Source organism: Macadamia integrifolia, unplaced genomic scaffold (assembly GCF_013358625.1).
Source record: "Macadamia integrifolia cultivar HAES 741 unplaced genomic scaffold, SCU_Mint_v3 scaffold913, whole genome shotgun sequence".
NCBI lineage: Eukaryota > Viridiplantae > Streptophyta > Magnoliopsida > Proteales > Proteaceae > Macadamia > Macadamia integrifolia.
This window is the reverse complement of record NW_024870581.1, coordinates 43,661-59,756: the sequence shown is the minus strand read 5'-3', so window position 1 is coordinate 59,756 and position 16,096 is coordinate 43,661. Positions and strand designations below refer to the sequence as shown.

Here is a 16,096-nt window from a genome sequence, read left to right as displayed (position 1 = left end):
GTGTGGTGGGGTGGGGTGATAGGTAAGGATCCCATTACCGCTTCTCTCACATGCTTCAAAATAAAGAAAGAAGACTTCTTCAAAGGAGAGGGCCTCTCTTAAAAGGAGGCCCAGATGTTAACATTGTATTCATCATGTCAAATAAGCAGTTAGATCCAAATAATTGATTCTGCGAGCAAGAACAAAGTTTATAAATCTCAAAGCTTTCGCAAAATAGAAACATGATTCATTTTTCTAATTTCCCACTTCGTATATCATTCATAATCAGCCCCGTACCCCTCCTTCAAAAAAAAAAAAAAAAAAGTTTCCTGGTCAGACAAAATATGGAGCTGCGACCCAATAAATTTTCCTCTTTTTTTTTTGGATAGGTGTGACGTAATAATTTTTCTTACCTATGAAAGTTTGTGATTGCACAATTTACTAGACTCTAACCTGTGCAATTTACAGTTACCCACTCTAAATTAATTAACATAAACAAATGTCCTTTGCAACGCAGGATATGTAAAACAATCATTCAATCATATTAATTGAAGGCGATATAATTTCGAAGAAACAGCATATAATTTTCAACTGCCCAAACTTCTGTTCATCAACATAACAATAAATAGGCAGTTACCAAAGTTCTAAATGAGGATAAGCTGGAACCCGAGGTTGTTCTAGCATGGGGTTTAAACTCAAAGTCAGTAGAAGTTCTTTCATTGTTGCTATTTTCATTGGTGGTGTCTGTTGTAGGAGAGAATGTGGCAGGACCAACAGCAGAACGCATGATTTGAGGTTTGGAAAAGGTACCAGTAGTCGGAGAAGGCTCTACCTGCAAGACAAAGAGGTGAGGTTATAAAAGTTATTGACCAGAAAAATTTTCTTTCGGCTCTTACTCATGCTACAGAGATGGAAAAATGGAATCAGCAGGTTTATTCACTTCTGTGGACCTAAGAGTACCATAACCAGAAGACTGAATGGAACATTAACATCAGTACTATATTCTCTCTGCAAATAATATGAGGCGAAAAGGGAAAGTAAAGAAATAGAGAAATAATGGGGCGGCATCTCAAAAATCCAGTCAGAAATCCCTTTCAATAACAATAAGAACTAACACAGCAATCCAGGGGGGTGGGGAAAGACCATCCACCATATGCAATCAAAGGCAGGTATAGAACTGACTGAACAACATACATCCAAAAATGAAAGATCTGTAAACATAATGCATAATACCTACTTGCTCACTCCACTTTTTTGAGATACTCCTACCAAATAAAATCGGCTACCCACATATTTCAAACGGGGAAGCTAAACCCCGGAAAAAAGGGAGATGCATTCTGTGGAAAACCCACAGTTCCCCCTTAAGAGAAAGATTCTTAATGCAAGTCAATACAAAAGGGCAGATATTTAAAAATGTCAGATCATACTAATATACCATAACGGCATAAAGGAACCAAAACAGAATAGCGTAAAGCAGACATCAGAATCTAACTAATGGCCTCAGCTGAAATCCACCAACTTTTGCAGTTCACACCCAAAAGGAAAGCGTAACTAACATTATAATTACACCACTAATCAGTAACCACAACAAGATTCCAATATAATGAGCACGAACGAAACAAGAACTTGTAGCCTCAATAATTTATGATGAGATTCGCCAAACACTGACAGCGTATGATTACATCTCCATTAAACAACGAAGATGGAAATTTAAAGAAACACAAGTCTCTGTGAGTGTCTGGGGGTGCGAGTTCGTGAGAGAGAAAGTAATAAATGATAAAATTGAAATCAAAATCCCCCTTTTTTTTTTCTTTGGGTAAGAATCTAATTCGTTAGATCATATCAATTACGTATAAAGGCTGCTTCAATTAATACTAATACTACCAAATAAAAGTTGGGTACAGAAATTTAAGGGAAAATTCAAACCTTCATGTTGGATAGAAGAACAGGGGAATCAAGTAAAGCAGTAGGGCTCAAGCCAGGAGGGATCGTCAAACACGGCGACCTCGAGATTGGAAGTCTAGCCGGCGACATCAATTTATACTTAGCAGCAGCGTTGGATCCGGAAACGGGGAAAGTACTGCAATCCGATCTCACAGGAACATCGTTTCCTTTCGAAGCTTCACCATCAAAGACGTCATCAGAGCCCGGAACGAACCCGTTTTCTCCATTAGAACCATCAAATCGAAGCTCAGAAGTAACAGATCCTTCTTCTTGAGTCGATAATCGTGAATATTCCAGTTCAAACTTGACATTCTCATCCATTATCGAGTAGGGAAAGAACGAGGTGGGGGGGGGGGAGGAGGAGGAGGAGGAGGAGGAGAGAGAGCTGTGTCTGTGAATTGGGAAGAGGAGGAACGAAGGTCGATGGGATCTCGTCGTATCTGTGTGTTATGAGGGCATTTTTGGTAATTTGGATGGTCTGGTTGAGTGTTTTTGTTTGTTTTGTCAGTCCACTCAGGACAGGACGGAGTACTTCCTCGCTGTCACTGATAAAAGAAATCATCTGGCGAAATTATCCTCAAATCTTATCTGCTTTAGCTCAAAAGTCCCCGTCGCCCGTATCGGTTGGCGTGTCGATATCGTGTCCGATACAAGCTAATCCGTATTGTATCGATTTTGAAGGTAACTGGTACCGATCTAATACCACGAACTATAACCATGCGCTTGCTACCCTTCTGACTTGAATTACAGAAGCTCCAGTCATGGATTTTGTTGCCAATACCTTTGCCGATAATGATATGTATCCGCTCGATTTCAGATTAGGGCAAAAAAACACTCTTGATCGTGTGACCCCTGTGTCTAAACATACACTGAACACCTTCCTTGAAAACCAAAAAACCCAATCTCGTTTGATGCCTATCTACACCCTTTTCATTGGTCTCATGCTAATTATGATGCAAAGGTTGTATGATTAGGGAGCGATCTTTTCCTCATAAAATCATGTTTGTAATTGTAACGAGCGATTAACATCAATCAAATATTAATATTGGCCAATATGGATTGGTATCAGTCACAACTAGCCTTGCTGACAAGGTTGCTAGAGAAACCTGTTTACTTACCTTCCCGAACTATCAAATATATCATACCAATCTATGGGTGTCAATGTGATGACCCGAATTTAACAGGGTGTGGGACCACAACAAGAGCGATGTGCCCAAAAAGGGGAGAACGTGACACCTAAAAATGCAACAACTATATCGAACTCGTCTAGGAGATCGGTGAGAGTGTGTAGACTTCAGTCTACTTGCTTAGAAGGAGATTATTAGGCTAGTTGATAATCTCTCTAGCCTTCTTAACATAGCACATTGCGTTTTATAATCTTGAGGCTCATGAATTAAAAAAAAAAAAGCCTTGAGGCCTATGAATTAAAAAAGATAATATTATGCCAAAATTAATAGTACCGAAACGTTACAGGCCAAACTCAAAATGGTCTTATCGTTAGGATGACTAAACTTGATTACCAGGAAAAAAAAAAAAAAAAACTAAACCTGATTGATTAAGCCCATGGTTTATGACATTTAGAGGTGTCATAACCCTCATGCATAATATGTGGTATTAATTTCAAATAATATTATTATTGCAATGGAGATTTTTCGCTTCTTAATAATCATTAAGCACCACACGTCAAAGGTCTATGATAGGCTAAAATGAGGTTTTTTAAGAGCTATTTTTTAATTTATTAGAATTATTCGCTATAACGTGATATGAATGAATAATTTGTTTCTCCTTGTACTTATTATGTTAAACTTGAAAGCATATGCTTAGATTTTATAGAACCTTCTGGTGATATTTGTCAAGGATGCCTTGTCGTAAACCTATGTTTGTTTATCATTGCAATCGAAGTTTTGTCTCCGTTTTTATCTATTTGCATAGAGATTTGAATTTATATAAAAGAATTCAAATTGGTAGATCAACTTCAAAAATTTCTCATCTGCTATCTATAGATGATACTCTCATTTTTTTTTAGAGCAAAAAAAAATGATGTCTCTATATATTATTTAGAGTATTTTAGATTTGTTTCAAAATGTATTTGGTCAACCAATTAATTTTGATGAAAGTGGTATCATATTTGGAAATTAGGTTGCTGAGAGAAAGCTTTCTTTTATCTCTTGGAAAGCAATATATAGGCCTAAAGAAAAGGGAGACTTGGGTTTTGAGAGTAGTTTTATTCATATCTATGCATTACTTCTAAAACTTGCTTACTGGTTTCTTACTAGTTTCTTCTTTCGTCTAAGCTAGGATTCTGAAAGCCAAGTATTTAAGTAACTGTACTTTACTTGATCCTTCTGTGTCTTTCAAATGTGGTTCTTGGACTTTGAACGCTATCAAGAAAGTTTTAACCGTTCTTAGTGATTTAGTTTGTTGAAGGGTGAGTGATTGCCCTTAAATTTCTATGAATTCCTTATATTGATGGCTTTTGAATGTTAATGGTTCTTGTGATAGAGCTTTAATTTCTTATATATTTCCTTCTTCTGTAACTAATGCAATTTTCAAAAAAAAAAATGTCAATCAATGCACTCAGATTTTTGAATATGTATTTCACGAAAAAATTATCTTCCTCCTAACCGTTGGATGCTCAACGCTATAATCCGGACTCATCTATCCGTTCCAAACCTGACACTTTTGCCATCTGAATTATTTATAAAATGCTAATGCCAAACTCTTTTTTTTTTTTTTTTTGTTACCCTACTCTATTGAGAATAGAGGTGTCAATTCTGAGCCTGACCCAGCAAGCTCAACAGAGCCTATTGAACCGGATTATTGGTAGTCGGATTAAAGACCAATATTTCACTAGCCGTTAAGAAAATAGACCATGCTTATTCCAATAAGCCCCATTACTTAAATTGTATTTAAACTTAATTCGGCCTTCGAGGATGTAAATTTGGTTAAACAGGAACATTATGTAATATCAGCAACACAAGGTCACACACACAGAAGCATCAACAGGGGCAGAATTTCCTCTTGTCTTAGGGCAGGTGCCACACAATATTTGCAAGCAGATGCCAGAATGTCCAGCCCTTTCCCTTTCTTTTATTTTGAACTTGTAAATTTATTGAATCAATATATATATAGCACACTAAATTTTTTAGCTCCATTTGAAGTAGACACTGAGTTCCACCTTGCAGCAGATTCTCTAGTGATACTGGACGAAGAACAGAAGGCAGGCTCAAAACATACAGAGAAATTGACACTATTTCCATTAAAATATAACATAAAGCTAAGACCTGTCTCCATAGAAGATACGCACAAACATACAGAGGCTAAGTTCACCAAAGCACCTTTATCCATGAAATTATCACTCAATAGAAGAACATCATCTATCAAAATAAGTATCATCAAAACAAATATCTTGATAAATGGCAGTTAACAAAATAATAACATTTTAGACCTATCCTTTGTACAATGATATCATAGGTTCATATGAAATAGGCAGAGCCTGCTTACCACCATGACAACTCTCACCCTCAAAACCTATCAGGGGAAGAACAAGGGGCGATGCTGAGGAGGTGGTAAACCATAGCCACCATAGAGGGAAGACCTGTCATAAAGACCAGAAGGGTGTGACTCTGAAGAGTAAAGGTGGGACCTAGGCGGGCTTAGGTGTCCACCAAAGCTGAGTGGGTTAGCTCCAACCCCATACAATTCAGAAGATGTCCTTAGGTAAGGGGACACAGAAGATGGTCCTCCCAATCCATACGGCCCAGCTGCTGAGCCAAAGTAAGGAGCAACTCGATCTTGCAACAAGCTAGAGGGCTGCAACTGAGTCTGAGGAATTTGCGGAACAGTAGAACTTGGCCGAGGCACTGTTTTCGGGGTGGCAGCACGAGGAGAATCAGCAGGTGATGACTGTCGAGGACGTTTACTTCCAGATTGCTTCTTGTTGGATGAGGTCTCATTGCGTTTCCTATCCGCCTTCATCTTCTCCAGCAGTTCAATACGCTTCTCTAGATTCTCACAAGGGTACTGGGATTCAAGATCATGTTCATCGACGAGTTTCATTACTGCCCTCAAGGCAGTAACTTCCCTGGCTGAAGCCTCATTCTGTTGGCAAGTTAAATAAAAGGATATAGTAGAGTGTGACAACTAGTTTAGAAAAAACCTAACCAACGAAGAACCCAAAGGGAGAAATTGCAAATTTACCTGTGATTGAATTGAGTAATTTCCCTTTTGCCGAATTTCCTGTCCTATTTTCTTGGACTGCTTAACGTGAGTTTTAAGGAGAGGTACTGGTGGGAACTTGCCAGCAAGCTCAAACGCAAATATAAATTTTACAGCCTCAAGATGCTTCCCCTTACTAGTAAGTTTCTGAATAAAATCTGTTGGAGAGCACATGAAGGTTCATTCAGACTGACCCAATGTCGGTACAGAAGAGACAAGCAATAAGATGTATTTGAATTGCCAAATTCAAGGTATAACCTAAATTTAAGATCATGTTTAGAGAGGGAAAGGAGACAACACCCAAAAAAAAAAAAAAAAGAAGAGAAACTACAGTCTGACAATTACAGAAGAAGTCTCGTATGTAAATGTTGTACCAACATAAAATGAAAATTATAAAATAGAGACCCAATAAGTGTCCAAAAATAGAGAATTATCAAGTTAAAAACCCAACAGAAATCTATTAAAAGAACGAAAATGATTAAATTGAGGCCCAATAACCTCCTACTAAAATAGCAAAATACCAAATTAATGTTAAACCTAAATGAAAGATGTCGTGAAGCCCAAGTGATCATCAAATCACTTGAGGAAACCCAAAGGGTTAGTTCAGTTAGCAAAGACAAACACCTCACATTAGGATGTCATGAGTTCAACTTTTTCTTTGGGGCCTAGCTATCTTGGAAAAAAAAATTGAAGAGTTAACAATGACAGGACCAAGGATCCTACACAAGGTGATGAGAGTAAAGCTCCATATTGAGCACAAAGAATCGACGAAGAAAAAAGAGAAGAAGATGGGGAAGCCATAGGTTTTTAGTAAAGACAGACAATAGAGATACTGGGCATACTCCAGATATGAACCATCACTCCTCATCGGAGAAACTGAAATAGGTAAGGACACAGCTAGTCGAAGCCGATCAAGAACCCCCCTGATCATAGTACCTAATTGCAGAGCAACCCGAGCAAAAAGGGGCACAAAACGGCAACCTTAGCCTGAAAGCTCAACACACTCAAGGGTCTTTTTCTGCCAGAAGGAACCATAAGCAGGGATTACTTGCAAAAGGGCATGGCCTAGACTGTATCCTTAGCTAGTACAGGTTCAACCCGAACGAGAAGAATGGCCAAAGGAGGAGATTAGCCGGAGAAGGAAAATGGAACTGGCTCTGATACCATTTTTTATCTGACACAGATATTCTTTGAAGTAATCCATCCTTTATTTGAGTATACCATGGTTTTAAGTATCTCCGATACCGATACGATACCCTCCGATACGTATCTTAAATTTAGCCGACCGATACGATACACATCGATACGATACATGAAATTTTTAAAATCCTTTCGTATCGATATATATCCTACAATACATACTGATATGCATCAATACACCACCAATATACATCGATACGATACGATATGCCTCGATACGACTATGAAAATTATAAAATTGAGGTAAAATGTACGTTTTGGTATGTATTGGTACATATCGGTGAGTATCGGTAAGTATCGATCGGTACGTATCGGTATGTATTGGCACGTATCGGTGAGTATCGATATATATCGGTACGTATCGGTGAGTATCAATACGTATCGATGAGTATCGATATGTATCGATAGATACGTATCGGTCATATAATGGCCAAGATGGGTAATTTTTCAGAAAAACACGATTTTTTGAAGGGTTTTTGTTCCAAAGTTGCTGTTAGCCATATTTCTCTCTAACTAAAGTGGAAATCAAAGTTGGGAATAAGGATTTTACATTTATGGGACAACTACAAACCTTGAATTCTTAGTACGATACCCTTAATTTAGTGTTTATGCATAATACATGTTATCAATACCTTTTTTTAACAAACTCTTTATGCAAAAGTGTTTAAAAAAATGTTTCCTATCCATTTATGTGTGTATCTTTAGCGTATCTTAGCGTATCTCCGATACGATACGATACTCTTCGATACGTATCTTAATTTTAGCCGACCGATACGGCGATCGATACCGATACTTTAATCCTTGGAGTATACGGCTCTATTTATAAAGAACTTACAACTTTGGATCCATATGATACGGACCCCACACTAGACACGTACACAAACTTTTACAAAGCACGAGAAGATAAGTTTACATAAGTATCCCACACACAAACCAAGATGATAAGTGGAGCCGACCACTAAACAGTTGAAAATAACAGTATTATACATTGGAATTATCAGAGCTATCGGTGCTGCTGGCTGGGTATGAGCTGGCATTATCAATCAACCAGTCATTGTAGGCATCAAGTAGCTATTCAATACGTGGATCAGTGAGTCTGCCTGTTTGATGAAGTTCTCATGCAGTATCCATTCGGAGAAGGAGAGGAGCAGGAACTTGACTTGGAGAGACATCATTTACAGAACACAGTGTGTAAAAAGGATCTCCATTCATTCCTGTGTTGAGCTCGGGTGGTAAAGAGATCATAAGACCTGATGTTTAACACATGAAAATCAGGGGTGTAATGAATGTAATGGCAAGGTTGTTGATTATCAAAAGTTTCGTGAATGAGAGGAGGTCAGTGGAAAAGGATGGTGATGTGGTGTTGGTTTGGGTTCTCTTCTATGGTTTCTGAACATCCAACGGGAAGTAAACCAGTGGATGGTGGTAAGAGGAAGGCTTAGAGCCATGGTGAAAGCTGAACAGAGGTGATCATGTTCAACTTCTCCGGCAATTTCACAAAATTGTTCAAGAATATGATCTTATGCTCTCTCCTATGAAGATGCAAATTGGCGTCTCTACCATTGATTTTCTCGGAGTTACCATCTCAAAAGGACAATATAACCTTCAGCCTCACATTGCAACTTCGTTGTAGCTGTTTCCAGATGGCCCTCTGACAAAAAATCAGGTTCAACAGTTTCTTGAAATAGTCAATTACATGACAGAATTCCTTCCTCAGCAGATCAAGCATACCTCCCTGCTTCATCAGCTTTTGCGCAAAAAAACTCCTCCTTGGTCTTCTGAACATACTACAGCAATTCAAGCTCTGAAGAAACGCTCTGAGAGCCTCCCCACTCTCCAGATCCCTTCTACTGGAAGAAGAGTTTTACAGACAGATGCAAGTGACACTCATTGGGGTGTTGTTCTACTTGAAGAACAAAATCCAACCACCAAAAGGACCATATGTGCCTACAAGAGCAGATCTTTCAAGCCTTCTGAAGCTCATTATCATTCTACCTTTAAAGAGATCTTAACAGTCAAGCGTGGCATAGAAAAATTCCAATTCCACCTCATTGGCCACAAGTTCCTTGTCGAACTCGACATGTCAAGTTTTCCCCACATGCTTGAATTCCGACAGAAGATCCTTCCCTATGCACAACTTCTCCAATGGGCTCAGTGGTTCTTCCAATGGTCATTTGATGTCAAACACATCAAAGGAAAAGAAAATGTTTTCGCAGATTTCCTCTCCCGACCTACCTCAACCTTTGCCATCATACCCTTACTATTTCCCATAACCCCTGGAGCCTCTACCTCTCAACCTCAACCTCCACCTAGTCATAACCTCTGTTGTTCTCTTCCACCAGACCTACCACCAGAAATCTTACAAGACCTAACCCAGAGAAAAGTCATTTCTTACAGTAAGACTACAACATTCCAACTCTTCAACGTCGCTCTATGACGAGAAGGAATAGTCTTACCAGGAAGCTCTTTTCATCCTGACTACCCATTCCTTACCCTTTTCTCCTTTACTACCCTATACGAACTTCAAGATCTCCCTCTTATTTACAAATGTATCTTTTGGTACCTCTGTTCGGCTTTCACCATTGCTTTAAGCCTTCCTCTTACCACCATCCATTGGTTTACTTCCCGTTGGATGTTTCCCAACCGAGGTGTTCCACGTCCCAATCTCACAATCTTGACCTTCCTACAGCTTTTTGCTCCCATAAATCACTGGTTTAATCTCTTCTCCTCCCATCTCTCAGAAACCATAGAAGATAACCCAAACCAACACATCACCATCATTTTCCACCGACCTCCTCTCATTCACCAAACCTTTGAAAATCAACAACCCTGCCATTACATTCATTACACCCCTGATTTTCATGTGTTAAACAACAGGTCTTATGATCTCTTTACCACCCGAGCTCAACATAGGAATGATTGGAGATTCTTTTTACACACTATGTGTTCTGTAAATGATGTCTCTCCAAGTCAAGTTCCTGCTCCTCTCCTTCTCCGAATGGATACTGCATGGGAACTTCATCAAATAGGCAGACTCACTAATCCACGTATTTAACAGCTACTTGATGCCTACAATGACTGGTTGATTGATAATGCCAGCTCATACCCAGCCAGCAGCACCAACAGCTCTGATAATTCCAATGTATAATACTGTTATTTTGTACTGTTTAGTGGTCAGCCCCACTTATCATCTTGGTTTGTGTGTGGAATACTTATGTAAACTTATCTTCTCATGCTTTGTAAAAGTTTGTGTACGTGTTTTGGGTACGTGTCCTGTGTGGGGTCCGTATCATATGGATCCAAAATTGTAAGTTCTCTATAAATAGAGTCGTACGCTCAACTAAAGGATGGACTACTTCAGAGAATATGTGTCAGATAAAAAATGGTATCAGAGCCAGTTCCCTTTTCCTTCTCCGGCTAATCTCCTCCTCTGGCCATCCTTCTCGTTCGGGTTGAACCTGTACTAGCTAAGGATATAGTCTAGGCCATGCCCTTTTGCAAGTAATCCCTGCTTATGGTTTCTTCTAGTAGAAAAAGACCCTTGAGCGTGTTGGGCTTTCAGACTAAGGTTGCCATTTTGTGCCCCTTTTTGCTCGGGTTGCTCTGCAGTTAGGTACTATGATCAGGGGGGCTCTTGATCGGCCTCGACTAGCTGTGTCCTTACCTATTTCAGTTTCTCCGATGAGGAGTGATGGTTCAGATCTGGAGTATGCTTAGTATCTCCATTGTCTATCTTGACTAAAAACCTATGGCTTCCCCATCTTAGTCCCAAACAAAAACTATGAGAGACAAGCAAGGAACGCAGACTAGGGAAGGAGAAACTGTAAAATCAAGAAGGGAAAAGGCTAGGCACAATGCTGTGGTGCCCAGCCTATGTCACTCTCTCTCCCTCCCCTTTAAAAATGACCACAATGCCTGTCTCATCACAGCCACCCCCACAATGGTTGAGCCACTAGCTCCAAGAAAGCTGGCAGCGTGCCCAACCCTCTTACAATCAAAAAGTTGAGAGTGGTATTTCATCTCAACAAAATTGATCGTAATATTTTAGGTTAAGCAATAAAAAATTACAGAGAGATTAATTAGAGGCCCCAGAATTGCAGGATAACATCAAGTTTAATACCATTCAGTCCCGAAATATGGTTTTTATAGTGATATCATCACAGGCCATTAGTTAAAAATCCAGAAAACACAAGAAAATAAAAGAATGAGAATTTATCTATACCAAAAACAAAAAAGATAGAAGTTCTATCTCCACAGTACCTACATAACTAATAACTTTGCCTGAACAAGAGTGGGAGTACAATCAGCAGAAACTACTGATAGGGGAGTTGATAAATGAAGACCACCCAGAAGCACAGAAAGATTCAAAATATTTGAGCAGACAATAAATGACAACGTGAAATCCGGCCGAGCGATTTCTTGATTTAAAAAAAAAATGCATGGAATATTTCATCAATAGCTTCTACTAGCCAAGACAATATATAACACATCCACACACCCATATCTATAATGAGAGAGAGAAAGAGAGACGAGGAAAACAAGAGTCAATCAAATATTTATACAAGGAAAGTGACAGTAACAGTGACAGCATGGGTGCTCTAATGGACATTATTGATGCACACCATCAGTGAAGGAGCACCACAACAAGGAATCAAGGAATCCATGAGCTTGTTTTATGGTATTCACTTCAGTACACAATCACAAACAGTAACTGTATATGAACCTCATCAAGAGGAACAACTTTCCCCAAAAATATATCACCCGTCAAATAGCAATGAGGCTTAAAAGGTATCCGACTAGTCGGAGTGAGGAGTGAGGAGTGAGTAATGCATGAAAGTAATGTTCATCTCTAAAAGCATATTGACTCTCAGAGAATTTTTGCCATTCAAAAACAGCATCATGGGCATCGAGCCCAAAACACCAACTACTGGGGGAAAATAACAATAAAGAAAAGTATAATCCAAGAGGGAGTGGAAGAAATCACAGCCACGAAGGCAATGGATTATGAAAAGAAAACCAACAAATGAAGAGTTTTGAAGAAGGGACCACTAAAAAGCCTGATTAGAGGCTTTGACTTGCAGTTATTTGTCCCACAAAAACTCCCACTTCAAAAGAAATGGAGTTGTTAACTCATATAAAGATTGAAAGAAAGAAGAAACCTAGCAAAATCAAACTTAACAAAAGATGCCCGATGTAAGTACCCCAAAAAATGATGTCCATCATAACTTAAGGAGTAAGGTGCTAAGCTTAGCATCAACTAAGTAGCTCTAATCAAATAGCATCCTTGATTCAGAAAGGCTAAAGTATGAAAAAAAAAAAAAAAAAAAGAAGAAGTACGAAACAGTGTGAAACCAACAAAATTATATGATCTAGGCCAACCAGATCAAATATATTCCTTCAGCCCATGGAAGGAGACAGCAACAAAAAGCATCCAAAGAGAAAAGGAACAGAGCATATTGTCAGAAACTATCTGACCATACTAATTTATGGACATGAATTTTTAATTGTTGTAACGAATAGGTTGTCTGCAATTTTAAGCACCAAAGGCTAACAGAAAATACATTAAATGCTAAACCGGCAAAGATTTGAAGGGAAAAAACAGCTTCCCTCGAACAAAGCTAATGGGGAGAAAGTTATTATGGTTATATGGCTATGCTAGGAGAGCAAGTAAAGCCAACCTACTACTTGCACAACCTATATGAACAGATTGCACAAGTCAATAGAAAAAAAATGTTACAAAACTAAAACAAGAATGACTTAAGAGTACAAAACACATTTAGGCTAGAATGAGACTTACCAGGCATCTTTTCTGTGAAACCAAGCGCTCGACACAAATCAATTGCCTGTCTGCGCCTAGCGACAGTCAGAACGAGATCAAGAAGCTCATCTTCGCGAAAAGCACAGGCCAAGTCGTAGGTAGCAAGAAGTTGCAAAAAGGCTAAGGTCTCTAAAGGATCACTACTTGAATTAAGTTTCCCTTTCCATTCAATGGCCAATTTCTTCGCCTTTTCCTTCACCTGAGGTTTAACCTGTGCGGAAATCGCCGTTTGTTGTTCTAATAAAAACACACAAGCTTTGATAGCCGCCAATTCACCGAGCTTGTCTCTCTTGCGATTTTTGGAATAAAGACATTGCATTGCGTCAAAAATAAGCTTCGGTGGATCCGGTGCAGATTTAAGAGCAATAGCAACTTCATCCCGGATCAAAGGCAGCTCTTTCCGACGCTCGAGTATGTAGCACCACAAACCTTTCGCATCCATCTTGGCGCAGAGGGACACCAACTCAGGGGTAGGAGCAAAATCGTCATCTTCCTCCACAGATTGCTTCCCATTAGAGACCACATTATGGGGAGGAGATTCTTTCACATCCGATTCATCACCGGCTTGTGACTCCTTCGATTTAAGTACCTTCAAGCGTTCCTCGATGGAATTCTTGATCGAGTCATAATGCTCCTCCAGGTCCTTCCACTGAAGGGTGAATGAAGCAAGGGAAGAAGAGTGTGCTTGGAGATCTTCGAATGCTTTGCGAAGTTTCTCTGTTTTCTCATCGCCGGCTTTAATAGCAGTAGAAATCGCCGTCAATGAAGCCATTTTCTTCAGTCAAACCTAAGAAGACAAAAGATGAAACCTAATACAAATATCCTAAACACTAGCGATCTGAACAAAAACGATAGAAACCTCAAACCCTAGCGCTGGAAAGACGCCCAGATAGAACTTCGAACTGAGAAGAAACAAGTACCGCAAACCCTAACCCTAACCCTAATGGCTGAAACTTGAAAGAAAGAGAAGATGATTTTTCTGCTAAGGAGCAGAGAACGTCCCTAATCTAGAGATGTTACCTACGAAAGGTGAAGAATCTCTCGGATCAAACCCTAGAACGGCATCGAAGATATCGATAGACAGAACAGAAATTCGACGAAGAACACCGGGTGCGAAGGACAGAGGTCTATCGGCACGTTCCTGATACTTCCTAAATCGTCCGATGAGAATCGTGCGGTGCGTCTTTAATTTTGGACTTTGAGGTTATGTTTGGTAACCAAGAGAATAAAATAAAAGAAAAAAGAAGAAAATAAATAAAATGGTGAGAAAATAAAAAAAGTATGTATGTTTAGTTACCAAGAGAAGAAAACAAAACAAAACAAAAAAATTCAAAAAAAATTGAATTTAGGAGAGAGATAAACACATAGAAAATCATTGTATAATCATTCATTTTTTTTTTTATCTTATTATGTTTTCATATTTTCTCATGTTTTCTTGTGTTTTTTGTAAGATTTTTTTTATTTTGGAACAAAAGAAAACTTCGCATTTTGAATTTCAAAAATTGAATTTTTTCTTGGGTGAAGATATACCAAGTGCAAGGAGAAATTCTTCATCCAAGAAAAAAGTACAAAAAGTGTACTTCTTTCTTTTTTCTTTCTTTTCTTATCTTGGCTACCAAACACAACATAAGAGTACCGCGAATGGAAGATTAGGGTTTCGAATTTCCGACTTCTGAATGTTGAGGACTGAGGAGTAAGCGGATCTGAATTTGGGCTGGACTTCGACGGTGGGCCACTTAAGAACCATTTAGGTTTGGGCCTTTGTTTCGTTCTTGCCAGGTTCCAATCCCCATTCCTATGAGACTTGGGTACTGTTTGACAACGTTCTGTTTCTGATGTGTTTTACGTTTTCTTGTTCCCAAAAATGGAGAAACAGCTTAAAAAGCATTTGGTAAAGTTGTTATGTTTCACCATTTTCTATAAACATAAATCAAAATTTATTCATATTTACAATTCTAAAAATGACTTTGACAAAACAAGTCGTTTCTAGAAAATAATTTGAGGAAAAAAAAAATGCCACTGTGCCCAATAAATCTCTCAACTATTTAAACCTGAAAAGAGGCAACCGAACCCTCTTTCTCTTTTGGGCATCTGATGATACTATTAGGTTTTTTAGTGGCATTATGTCTACAAAAAACGTTTCGAGAAACAGGTTTATCAAATATCAAAAAATTCATTTTTACTTTTGGAAAAGTGAAAAGCCGTTTCTATTGTTTCCAGACATAGAAACAGCAAAAACGTAATCAAACAATGCCAAAAAAATCATTTTTGTTTTCAAAAACTTGAAAATCCATTTCTATTATTTCTAGACACAGAAACAACAGAAACGTTATCAAACAATGCTTTGATATGCTGAGTTTGAGTCAATGATGGGAATCACGTACAGAGCTGTTGCCAACCATTGGATTTTGTATAATCATATCCAACGGCATAAGTGGACAATTTCTCCTGGGGTTGTCAGAAATTGGCCCGCTTCCGTAATTACACTTGAACCTGATAATAGATTAAACATGTCAGGATCAAACATTGACTAACTAATCATCTGATCAGGACCAACAGAATATTATGACCTACCAATAACCAACCGACTATAGAGTATAGCCTATGTACATACTATTTATAGTCCAATTAGTCAATTTACTCGCTTACATCCTAATTATTTCAATTACCTTGAACCTGATAATGGATTAAAATCAATCAATCAAATAGAAACAAGTCCATGCCCTAACCTATAAGGCCTGGTGACCAAACCAGATAGAAATGATGCAGATCCTTAAATTTGAGGGTACAAATCAAGCCCTAACCGATTGACACCCCTAACTTTTCCACTTTTTTCAACCTTTCCACAATCAAAAGAAGCAAGTACAAGTGCCCCGATCTTCTGTGGGGAGGCAATGAGTGGCAATGAGCATCCAACAGCTGAGGGTGCATGTCGGG

At 38.7% G+C, this 16,096-nt stretch overlaps 2 protein-coding genes and 1 non-coding gene across 3 annotated transcripts in view; all 3 read right to left on the bottom strand.

Annotated features, from left to right (window-relative positions):
• The window catches only part of LOC122070434 (probable WRKY transcription factor 20), a 16,517-nt gene extending 14,127 nt beyond the window's left edge, over positions 1–2,390 (bottom strand). Inside the window, exons 1-2 of the mRNA XM_042634580.1 lie at positions 1,906–2,390; positions 617–811 (exon numbers count right to left, since the gene is read on the bottom strand). Coding sequence (XP_042490514.1) covers positions 617–811; positions 1,906–2,244 — 534 coding nt within the window. The 5' untranslated portion in view covers positions 2,245–2,390. The remainder of the gene's footprint in view (positions 1–616; positions 812–1,905) is intronic.
• A 2,858-nt stretch (positions 2,391–5,248) lies between these two features.
• Positions 5,249–14,309, bottom strand: LOC122070432 (truncated FRIGIDA-like protein 1). Its single transcript, XM_042634578.1, has 3 exons — positions 13,139–14,309; positions 6,124–6,299; positions 5,249–6,024 (listed from the first exon to the last, which is right to left on the bottom strand). Exons 1-3 carry the CDS (start codon positions 13,929–13,931, stop codon positions 5,458–5,460), a joined length of 1,536 nt encoding a protein of 511 aa, XP_042490512.1. The 5' UTR covers positions 13,932–14,309; the 3' UTR covers positions 5,249–5,457.
• Positions 11,425–11,508, bottom strand: LOC122070439. The gene has a single exon (XR_006137784.1). It is a non-coding gene; the product is annotated as a small nucleolar RNA SNORD96 family (small nucleolar RNA).
• Positions 14,310–16,096: the final 1,787 nt, after the last annotated feature.